Below are 11394 nucleotides of genomic sequence, written 5' to 3'. Positions count from 1 at the left end.
TTAACTAAAATTAAGAACACTGAGAAGAAATGTTCATCAGTACTCGCTGTTTGAGGATTTTGGAAGTAAACGACTTTTGTCTCCACCTGCTACATCTTTTGGAACGACCATGTCTGATGACTGCATTTTAGACACGACGCACTTGTAGGAATGATTCTAAAGCGACAACAAACCAGAGTCGGAATATGAGAGAGAAGATGCGGATTCTAGGAGTCCGCCCGCGGCCTGACTGGACCGGGCCTGGTCGGGACCCCACTTCATGCAACCACGCGATCAGGAACTACGGACGCCTCGGGGTCGGCCATTACTCGCCCGGCGGACCCTCCTAGAGCCTCCAGGGCTTCACGCTGAGACGATAGTAGGGGACCGCGTGGCACATATGCGGGAGCTTCAGGCGCCCGGATACCCGCGCGCTTCTGCGCCCCTGGGCCGCGATGTGGCTGGGCGCATGCGCACCGGAGGGGGCGGGGCCTGCCGGGAGCAGTAAAGGGCCCAGGCTTCGCGCCGAGTCCCGAGTCCCCGCGAGAGCTGCTCTTCTCGCCTGTGGTTGGAGCATGGTCGACGATGCTGGCGACTCAGAGGCTCTCGGGGACGGGCTGCTGGGGTTCCCGCTTCCCTCGCCGCGGGTTCGCATCCGGCCATGGTGGTTTCCTGCGCAGGACTTGAGGAATCCGCTGGTGTTCTTCCTGGAGGCGTGGCTGGCCGACTCGATCTTTGGTGTGCGACCCTGGGCCTAGCGGGCCTCTCAGAGCGGTCGAGGGCCCCCAGCCGCGCCGGGTCCCAAGCCGTCACGTCCCTTCGTGGCCAGCGTCTCCCGCTCCTCACCCACACTTTTCGGCTTTCCTTTCGTTTTCAGGCCCAGACCGAGCCTTGGTTCCTGAAATGGAGTGGATGAGCCAGGCCCTGCTGATGGTGGACGCTGTTGACACTGGGAACGTGGTCGAAGTCACGGTTTTCGCGCGGCCAGCAGTCCAGCGTCAGGTGAAGAGCGTGCTTCTGAGCCAGGCGTCAGTGCTCCGGGAGCAGCGCGCCCGAGGTGAGGGGCTTGGCAAACGCGTCTGGGAGGAAGGCAGGGGGAACCACCTGGCCTTCCATGACTTCCTTCCAGCCTCTCCTCTTCCCAAAACTCCTTGCAGTGTCCCAACTCCATTTTGGTGGTGATCCCTGGGCCTCCCTTGAGAGAGGAGTCCAAGCAGGACCCTGAGAAAATAAAGCTGAGACATGCATTCAGACACCTACTGCCGGTGCTGGCCTCAGCTCCTTCAGCCCACTGATTCCAGATCCTAGCTAGGTTCAGAGCTTCCACCCAGAGAAATGATACTGCCAGCACACCCCTTCCCCCTTGGAGGAGGAGTTTGAAACCCAGCATTTTTCCTTATCCAGCTGAGAAGATGGAACAACTTGAGGAATTCCTGAAGGCCCATGCACCAGGTCCACAGGTGCCCCAGCATCCTGTTACATGAGTGTTGTCAGGAGCGTGAGCACAGTCCTGCTTCTGCTGCTAATGTTCAAGAGAAGCAGATATCCTTAAATCTCTGCCCTTTCCCTCCTGTGTCTTGATGAAGTATAGTGGTTTGATTATTTTGCTGCCAACCTGAGTTTGTAGTGCCGTTCTAGTTAATAAAGGAATTTCATGTTTGTCCGAAGGCATAAAGATCTTTGCTCACTCAAAATTAAGCAAATTTTTAAAAGACTTTTCATTCTTGTCTTGATGTGAGAGGTGGGTAAAAGGCTGTTAGGTGATGGGTTTCTTTCTTTTTTTTTTTTCTTGGTTGTTACCATTTTGAAGCTATTAACCCTTTTATGATTTTATGGTCAGACTCAGGCTCTTACATGCAGAGGCCAGAAATGCAGGGTCAGTCAGCTTTGAGTTTCTTTTGCATCATTTGTTCTCAAACTTTAGTGTGAGAATCACCTTGAGAACTTTCTGCAACACAGCTTCCTCAGCTCCTTCTGCACTGATACTGAGTCAGTACATCAGGCCTGTGAATTTGCATTTCTAACAACCTCTTAGGTAATGCCAGTGCTTCTCCTATGAGGCTGTCAACTTTCAAGCTGGTATTTGGCTTCAGAATAGCACCCAGTGTGCCCTGTTTTCTTAGAGTGGAGTCTCTGACCTCAAACGTGGGAGGGCATTTCAACATGCAAGCTGAGGTGATCAGCATTCATTCCTTCTGCTGGGGCTGTAATTCACCAGAGGAGCCAGGGTCCAGGGCAGCTGGTGCACTGAGAGGTGTCCTTCCAGCCAGCTGTCTCCCCACATCCTCCCCAAGCAGGTGTCCTGCATGGGCTGAGTTGTTTATTCATTACTTATACAGTGATGTGACCAATCTGTGCAAAACAGTCCCAACTGCATGCTGCTTCCACTTTCCGGAAGCGGAATTGTTGGAGGAATGATTGCCAAGAGCTCATGGTTTCAGACACAAAGTTGGAATTAATTTAGCTCTGGCTGTTTCTTCACCCCTTGGCAGTAAGGGATAATAGCACTTTGCAAGGATTTTAAGCACACATACACAAGTCTTGGGCTTCCCAGGTGGGACAGTGGTAAACAATTTGCCTACCAGTGCAGGAGACACAAGAGATGCCGGTTTGATTCCTGGGTTAGGAAGGAACAATGGCAATGGCAATATTGGAACAAAAGGAAATGGCAATCCACTCTCGTATTCTTGCCTGGAAAATTCCATGCACAGAGAAACCTGGCACCCCACAGTCTATGGGGTCACAAAGAGCTGGACACAACTGAGCCTCCCCCCCGACACACACGTACACATACACACATCTGCAGGCATTACTTTACCCTTAGTAAAGTTTCTCTTATCCACACTCAGAAAAGTCTGAAGTGAACCTTCTTTTATAAGCATATAATAGACTGCAGCCATTAGATTAAAAGACACTTGATCCTTGGAAGGTAAGCTATGATAGCCTAGACAGCATACTAAAAAGCAGAAACATCATTTTGCCAACCAATGTCTGTATAGTCAGAACTCTGGGTTTTCCAGTAGTCATATACAGATGCGAGAGGTGGACCATAAAAAAGCCTGAGCACTGAAGAATTGATGCTTTTGAATTGTGCTGGAGAAGATTCTCAAGGATCAATTGGACTACAAGGAGATAAAACCAGTCAATCCTAAAGGAAATCAACCCTGAATATTCATTGGAAGCACTGATGCTGAAGCTCTAATACTTGCCCACCTGATGTGAAGACCAACTCATTGGAAAAGCCCCTGATTCTGGGAAAGATTGAAGGCAAAAGGAGAAGGCGGCAGAGAATGAGATGGCTAGATAGCGTCACCGATTCAGTGAACATGAATTTGAGCAAACACTCGAGATAGTGGAGGACAGAGGAGCCTGGCATGCCACAGCCATAGAGTGGCAAAGAGTGGGACACGACTTAGTGACTGAACAACAACACAAATCTTTGATTACAAGTGATACTGAACATTATTCTACTTTGCTTCACATTTTCGTTAAAAACTTTTTACATTTTTCTTTATTCTTTCCTGTCATTACCTCTTTCAACTCTGAAGATAAGGATTTTTATTATCTGTGTAAGCTTTTATAACAAATAATGGTCCATTATAACCAATATTGTCCACCCCTTTGCTGCTCAAGTTTTTTGCATACAGAAATTTTTATTGTATGTAGTTAAACCAATTACTATTTTCTGTGTGATTTCCCCCTCATCCTCATCTTTTACAGTTAAGCTTAGGAGGCCTACTTTTTCTCCTTTTGTAGAAATTTGATAAATATTTTTACAGGTTTTTACTGGTGGGATTTTTATAAAAAGTTGTGAATGTTTTTTGACTGTTTGGCATTCAGAGGAAGAAGGTTATGCTTAAAACTTATTCCAATTTTCCAAAAATTATCCAAAACTAAGTTACTAAATGATCCTGTTCTCTATTCTTTATACACATTGACATGTTGAAGTCCTAATCCCAGTACCTCAGAATTTGACTCTGTTTGAAATAGGGTCTTTAAAGAGGTAATTAAGGTTAAATGAGGTTATCTGTGGGCCAGTATGACCCACAGATACAGGTATGCATGACCAAAGCAAAGACCAGGTGAGGTCACAGCAAGAAGGCACCCATATCTGTAAGCCAAGGAGAGGGGCCTCAGAAGAAACCAAACCTGCTGACACCTTGAACTTGGGCTTATAGCCTCCAGAACTTTGAGAAACTACCTATCTGCTGTTTAAACCACCTTGTCTGTTATTTTGTGGCGGTAGCCCTAGCAAACTAATGCAATATTCAATATCTAAAAAGAGTAGTTGCTCTGTCATTCTAATTTTCAGAACTTGGAAGTAATTCTAGTTACATATGTATTGATAAGAGCTTGTGTCAACATACCAGGCCTTATGCTAAGCATAGGATGCTTGCAGCCTCAGTAAATTGCTGAGGTCACACAGCTAGGATGTGGTGATGCATGAGATTTGAACCAAAACATTGATTCTAGCATCTCACGTCTCTATTATACTTTCCCATGTGCTTTTATTTTTCTCCACGATTGAATTTAGTCTCATTCTCTTTGTGTGCATGTGTGTTTTAAGAGGAGTTAGAATACATTTAATTTGTTAAGAATCCATAGTATTTGTTATTCTATTAAGGGACAAGATTCTGATGACATACTTACATCCTCAATATTTTTAAATAAGGTGATATATAAAGTATTAAAGTAATTACAAAATCTCACTGCTCATATAGTCCCTTCAAGAAGTTTTCTATTACTCCAAATATTTTTCTGTAATTTTAGTAAACATTTTATTGATGTAGAGCATTCCATTCATATCAAAGCCATGCATATCCACAGTGTGAAAAGATTCATCAAATAGAACACATCCGTTAAGCCAGTAGCCAGAGGGGAGAAAGGCATTAGTTAGACTCCAGAAGCCCCTGTTTGCATCCTGCCCAAGGATAACTACTGTTGTGACAACTGTAATTGGATTCAGTGTAAGATTTGTTCCTGTTGCCAACAGTGATAGTTCCATTGTATGAATAAACCTTAATTTTAGTTTTCCATCCTGTTGATATGTACTTTGATTGTTCCCTATTTGAACTTACAACAAATACAGCTACTATGAAAATTGTACATGGTGCATACATATGTGCATTTCTATTGAGTATATATCTAGGATTGAAATTGCTAGGTGATAGGGTGTGTGTAAGTTCAAGGTGCCAAGGTGACTGAACCAATTTCCATTCTTTTCAGCAATGTATGAGACTTCCAGTTGCTCTACATCTTTGTCAACAATTTTTATTTTAGAGAATTTAGGTATTAGTGCTATTGAACTGCAATTTTTAAAAATGCACTTAGTTGGTTACATAATATAAAAATGTGAGTGTCAGTTTACTTTCTTTTTTAACAAACTTGTGAGTTGTGCCACCATCAGCACAGGCCAGCTTGGAAACTTTTCCATCACTTTACAAAGTCTGTCATCACTCCTGCCTCCAGCTCCAGGCAGTCTGCTGTCTGTCTCCACTGTCACATTTTCTGGACATTTAAGTATTGATAGCATAATATTCTGTGTAGTCTTTTGCATCTGTCTTTATCTAGTTGGAATATCTCTGCTTTTTGAGTGGGGGATTTAGCCCATTCTAGTTTAATGTAATTATCAATATGATTGGATTTGTCTGCCATTTTGCTTTGTTTCCTATCATGTCTTTTTTGTTCTTTTCCTTTCATTATTTTATGTTACATAAATTTTTATTTATCATTTTAACAATACTTTAAAGAGATTTCCCCCTCTGTTTTGCCTTAGGGATTATAAAAATATTAATTTATTACATTCTGTTTCACATTAATGAAAAGGGTAGGAGGAAGGAAAAACAGCTGAATAAGTGAGGACACTATGTTCTTGGCTAGCAAAGTCCAGGGTTGCACATTTGTGGTCAGTCTTCTCAGAATTCAGTGCAATTCCAGTTATAATCACAACCACCTTTTTAGGTGCTGAGGCTATAAGATGAGAGCCTTTTTTAGAGTCTTGATTTTACATGTGCTTCAGAAGGACCCGAGAAGGCTGTAATAAAGTTTTTCCTTAGGGTCTAGTGAAAAATTCTGATGCTCTAAATAGTGAAGATGTATATTAAACTGAAGCATACAGGTGGACATAACAGAAATAACCTGTCACTTATGCTCCATAGCTATATTCCCAAGATTTCCAGAGAACCCATAAATAGCTCACATTGTAAATTTTGATAGCTCTAGTGAGCCCACTGAAAGACACCCTCCACACTAAAGGATTTGCTACCAACCTGTTTACACTGACCCTAAAGTGTGCAAGCAGGATTCACTGTTCTCAAACAACCTGCATTTATCTTTTTCTTGCTCACAAATCCTGTTTTTTTTGGTGCTTCCTCATGGTTAGATCTAGGTTGTATATTTTTGGCAAAAATATTGGGTAAATCATACTGTGTCTTTCACAGTGCATCACATCAGGAAGCACATGTTTTGTTTCCATTCTTAATAGTGATATTTTAAGAGGCCTTGTTTTGATCAAAAGTGTGGAGTTCAGGAATTCTGATAAGGGAAGTAGTGAAATAGTGCCAACCTCGCACAGCCAAAGTGGAGCGGCAGGAGTTGTGGAGTGGCCAGGCTGTCACATGAGCTCCATGGCTAGCTCAAGCAGTTTCCAGTCTGTCAACAGCGAACCTTTTTCTTTGGTGCCTCTAGTCAACCTGTTCAAAACCTGTTTAGGCTGACCTCTTTACTAACCCTCAGTCATTTTACTTGCATAAATGTGCAAGAGTCACTGTTTCCAGAATTCTTCAGGATTAAAAAAAAAACTTTTTAGAATTTAAGTAGAGTTGATTTAAAATATTATGTTAGTTTTAGATGTACAACATAGTGGTTCAGTAGTTTTACAGCTTATACTCCACTTAAAGTTATTACAAAATAATGGCTCCATGTCCCTGTGCTGCAGAAGAAGGGACCCTTGTTGCCTATTAATTGTAAACATAGTAGCTTGTACCTTTTGGTTATATTCCTTTATCTTGCCCATCCCCTACCTCGTCGTCACTGGTAACCACTAGTTTGTTCTCTCTATCTGTAAGTCTGTTTCTGTTTTGTTATATATATTAGTTTATTTTTTAGATTCCATATACAAGTGATAACAGCATTTGTTTTTCTCTGACTTAACTCACTAAGCATAATACTCTAGGTCCATCCATGTTGTTGAAGTGACAATTTCATTCTTATGGCTAAGTAATATATCATTGTGTATGTATGTACCACATCTTCTTTATTCATTCTTCTGTTGTTGGACACTCAGGCTGCTTCCATATCTTGGCTACTGTAAATCGTGCTGCTGTGAACACTGACATTCGTGGATCTCCAGTTAGGAGGCCTGAAGGATGCAAGTAGGAATTAAAGACAGCAGTTTGTAATTGAGTAATTTGGGAAACTAATTGACCACTAAGGGGAGATCTAAATGAAACTGTAACCATCCTCCGGAAAATCAAGCTGCTAGAAAGAGAAAAAAGGTGTATACAATTAGGTAAAGTGCAAGTTGAACTGTTGAAAGGTGTGTACTACTTAGAGCTGGAGGGGAGGGGAGGAGGGAGATCAAGAATGAGTCTTAATTCTTCTCTGATGTAGCCTCAATTGGACCTTTCAGTCTGTATTAAGTGTTAAATGTTTAGGGCTCACTCAGCCTAGGCTTCCCTTGGCTCTTCTGAAAATAGTTGATAACGTGTTTGTAAATTCAGCTTTGCATCTTTATTCTCTCATAAACCAAAAGCTTATTTTAAATTGGAGTGGTCATTAGTAGTGACTAGAGAGTCTACGACAGACATACCACTGCCTGCTCTTTAAAATTGGGTTTCCTTGTATTTTTAAAATGAAAATTTCATAGCACTAAATTGATTCGTGCTTTGATTGGTGTTTTTTTTTTTTTTGTTTTAATCCTATCATCTAGCTGTTAACAGTTTACTTCTAGTGAGGGGACCAGCATCCCAGTCGGCAGGCAGGAACAGGAAGCCAAACTGATAGAGGTGTTGTACACCTTAAATTACACAGTAAATTTAAATTTACACACCTTGAATTTACATGTCAAGTATGTTTCAATCTTAAAGTGACAAAGAGCACCCTACTCCTGGGGTTACTAATTGGTCGGGAAGAGTTACCAGCACTGCTTGTGTCTCAATGACTTCACCCGCGCAGGACTTTGAGAAGACCGCTGGATTGCCCTGGCCCTTTCAGTTTTCCCTCCTAGCCAGCAGTTGCTCAAGCTGGTAAGTCACTTGCACCCAGCCATGAGACCCGGGTTGAAACCAAATTTTCGCGTCCCATGATACTTTGAGTAGAAACATCGCAGGCTTAGAAAGTTTTCCCATGAGGACAGACTCGCCGGCCCTGGAGGTCCCTCACCTTGCAAAGCCAGGCGCGCGCGGTGAGGGAGCACCGGGGAAGCCCCTGACTGAGGCGGGAGAGATTGCGGCCCCGGGCGGGTGGAAAACAAAGCTCTCATCTGCGTTGGGTAGCGGGCCTCCCAGGTGGCGCTAGCGGTCAAGAACCTGCCTGCCAATCGGGAGACGTCAGAGGCGCGGGTTGGATCCCAGGGTGGGGAAGATCCCCTGGTGAAGAGCATAGCAACCACCTCTAGAATTCTTGTCTAGAGAATCCCATGGAATGAGGAGGCTACAGTCCACAGGATAGCAAAGAGTCAGACCCGACTGAAGCGACTTCGCACGCTTGCATCTCGATCGAAAGCAGTCCGGAGCAATAGCTGCTGCTGGAGGAAGGTGCTTCTCCCTCCGCGTCTCTCTGCCAGTTATTAATAACAGACGTTAGGGAAATTGGATTCTTTATTAGAACTCTTTAGACCCATGTTTGCAAATCCTTAACAGGGAGTGGCGGGGACCAGGGAAATCAAAAATCAAAAACCCACACCATTCTTTTCTCAGCTTCTGCAGCAGACCGGGACCTACGAGTACAGGTTTCCAGGAGGGGCTTTCGCTTGGACCTTGCCTGGCTCTCTGGCTCCTGAGCGCGGAACGCCTTCAGAAACTGCGATCCCGCGTAACTTCGAGGAAGCTCTGGGTGCCGGCTTCCCGGACTGCGCCGGGGGACCGCTGGGTCGCCGCCTCGCGGTCTGCGCCGGGGGACCGCTGGGTCGCCGCCTCGCGGGCTGCGCCGGGGGACCGCTGGGTCGCCGCCTCGCGGGCTGCGCCGGGGGACCGCTGGGTGGCCGCCTCGCGGGCTGCGCCGGGGGACCGCTGGGTGGCCGCCTCGCGGGCTGCGCCGGGGGACCGCTGGGTCGCCGCCTCGCGGGCTGCGCCGGGGGACCGCTGGGTCGCCGCCTCGCGGGCTGCGCCGGGGGACCGCTGGGTCGCCGCCTCGCGGGCTGCGCCGGGGGACCGCTGGGTGGCCGCCTCGCGGGCTGCGCCGGGGGACCGCTGGGTGGCCGCCTCGCGGGCTGCGCCGGGGGACCGCTGGGTGGCCGCCTCGCGGGCTGCGCCGGGGGACCGCTGGGTCGCCGCCTCGCGGGCTGCGCCGGGGGACCGCTGGGTCGCCGCCTCGCGGGCTGCGCCGGGGGACCTCTGGGTCGCCGCCTCGCGGGCTGCGCCGGGGGACCGCTGGGTCGCCGCCTCGCGGGCTGCGCCGGGGGACCGCTGGGTCGCCGCCTCGCGGGCTGCGCCGGGGGACCGCTGGGTCGCCGCCTCGCGGGCTGCGCCGGGGGACCGCTGGGTCGCCGCCTCTCGGGCAGCGCTGGGGGATCGCTGGGTCCCAGTCTCCCGGACTTTATCGGCTGACAACTGGATCGCCGCCTGCTGGGTTGCGCTGGGGGAACGCTGGGCCCCGGCCTCTCGGGCAGCGCTGGGGAATCGCTGGGTCCCCGTATCCCGGGCTTTCCCGGGTGACAGCTGGGTCGCCGTCTGCTGGAATGCGCTGGGGGACCGCTGGGTCGCCGTCTGCTGGAATGCGCTGGGGGACCGCTGGGTCCCGGCCTCCTGGACTGCGTCGGGGGACCGCTGGGTCCCGGCCTCCTGGACTGCGTCGGGGGACCGCTGGGTCCCGGCCTCCTGGACTGCGTCGGGGGACCGCTGGGTCCCGGCCTCCTGGACTGCGTCGGGGGACCGCTGGGTCCCGGCCTCCTGGACTGCGTCGGGGGACCGCTGGGTCCCGGCCTCCTGGACTGCGTCGGGGGACCGCTGGGTCCCGGCCTCCTGGACTGCGTCGGGGGATCGCTGGGTCCCGGCCTCTCGGGCAGGAGCCTTCTCAGAGCCTGGAAAAAGAGCAAAGAGAGGAAGTCGCACCTGTGTCCCATGCGTCCCACAAAGCGGGTGATCCGTTCGGGCTGCGGGGCTAGGGTTCCGAAATCTGAAAACAGGAGGTCAGTTCGCTCTTCTAGATCCCTTACAAAGAGGACACCCTCTCCCAGGAGAACTAAACGGATGAGACCGCTACCCAGGCACAGCCCGGAAGCATCAAGACCTCTCCCAAGAACCCGTGGCCTGCATAGGGTGCCTTTCATGGTTCCCATCCGCGTACTTCGCGCCCGGAGTTGACGGTGATAGTCAGCCAAATTCATGATCATCTTGGATACATCCTGCTGGTAATAAGGCCGGCCAAATATCAAGATTTCAGCCTCGCCGTCCGGGTCCCACTGATGAACGTGAAGCAGGGTCTGTGACACACACTCGACGTGAGGGATGTGTTCTCCACCCCGGCCTGCTCGGGAAGCAAATATGTGTCGTTAGCAGCGGGGGCGCTGGAGGGCAGCCCCGGCCGCCGGAGAAGCCTGCCGAGGACGCGGCCACCCCGGGGCCGAGCGACGGCCTTGACTTCCCCTCTCGGGCCCACTCACCGAAGATCGCTTCCACCAGCCAGGCCTCCAGGTGAACTGCCTTCGGGCTCTTGAGGTACTCGGAGTGAAACCAGTAGGGCCGCTTGGTGAGGTTACCAAGCACCTCGAAGAGCTTCCCTCGCTGCTCCAGCTGAACAAGCGTCGGAAACCGCTTGGGAGCGGCCATGCTGTGGCGCCCCCGCCGTACACCGCAAAAGCAGCCCGCGCCCGCGCACTTCAAGGGCTTTTGGCCAGCGCCGCCCCACCCCGCGCCCTTCTCATTGGCTCGCAGGCCTCGCCTCGCAAACCCGCAGCTGCTGCTGCTTCCCCGCGGGCGCAGCTGCTCTGGGGCTCACGCCCGAGCGGCGCTTGAGCCTTCCTGTTACCCGCGCGCCCCGCGGGCGGCCAAGGCCGGGAAGCTGCGGAAGCCGTAACGGTGGACACAGAGAGGCTGGGACAGTCCCTGAGATGTTAGGAAAGAGCCCACATCCGGACGATCATTTTCAGAGGCGCGAATCCGTATTTGCAGAGATCCAGGTGCATTTTTGGAGGCTTCCCTGGTGGCTCAGCTGGTAAAGAATCCGTCTGCAATGCGGAGACCTGGGTTCGATCTC

General features: G+C 49.4%; 2 protein-coding genes across 2 annotated transcripts; one reads left to right on the top strand and one right to left on the bottom strand.

Moving 5' to 3' along the window:
* The first annotated feature begins 554 nt into the window (after positions 1-554).
* On the top strand, positions 555-1463 carry OOEP (oocyte expressed protein). Its single transcript, XM_061131536.1, has 3 exons — positions 555-717; positions 857-1036; positions 1384-1463. Exons 1-3 carry the CDS (start codon positions 555-557, stop codon positions 1461-1463), a joined length of 423 nt encoding a protein of 140 aa, XP_060987519.1.
* Positions 1464-8993: 7530 nt separating this feature from the next.
* On the bottom strand, positions 8994-10967 carry KHDC3L (KH domain containing 3 like, subcortical maternal complex member). Its single transcript, XM_061131534.1, has 3 exons — positions 10802-10967; positions 10486-10665; positions 8994-10219 (listed from the first exon to the last, which is right to left on the bottom strand). The coding sequence occupies exons 1-3, from the start codon at positions 10965-10967 to the stop codon at positions 8994-8996; spliced, it is 1572 nt and encodes a 523-aa protein (XP_060987517.1).
* Between the last annotated feature and the right edge of the window lie 427 nt (positions 10968-11394).

The sequence above is a fragment of the Dama dama genome, chromosome 28 (genome assembly GCF_033118175.1).
Source record: "Dama dama isolate Ldn47 chromosome 28, ASM3311817v1, whole genome shotgun sequence".
Taxonomy (NCBI): Eukaryota; Metazoa; Chordata; class Mammalia; order Artiodactyla; family Cervidae; genus Dama; species Dama dama.
This window is presented reverse-complemented; position numbering and strand designations above follow the sequence as displayed.

Coding starts and splice junctions, on each gene's coding strand:
- KHDC3L (XM_061131534.1), bottom strand. CDS start 10,967: ATGGCCGCTCCCAAGCGGTTTCCGACGCTTGTTCAGCTGGAGCAGCGA. Junction 10,666..10,801: donor GCTGGTGGAAGCGATCTTCG/GTGAGTGGGCCC, acceptor CTTCCCGAGCAG/GCCGGGGTGGAGAACACATC. Junction 10,220..10,485: donor CCGTCAACTCCGGGCGCGAA/GTACGCGGATGG, acceptor CTCTTTTTCCAG/GCTCTGAGAAGGCTCCTGCC.
- OOEP (XM_061131536.1), top strand. CDS start 555: ATGGTCGACGATGCTGGCGACTCAGAGGCTCTCGGGGACGGGCTGCTG. Junction 718..856: donor GCTGGCCGACTCGATCTTTG/GTGTGCGACCCT, acceptor TTTCGTTTTCAG/GCCCAGACCGAGCCTTGGTT. Junction 1,037..1,383: donor CCGGGAGCAGCGCGCCCGAG/GTGAGGGGCTTG, acceptor TTCCTTATCCAG/CTGAGAAGATGGAACAACTT.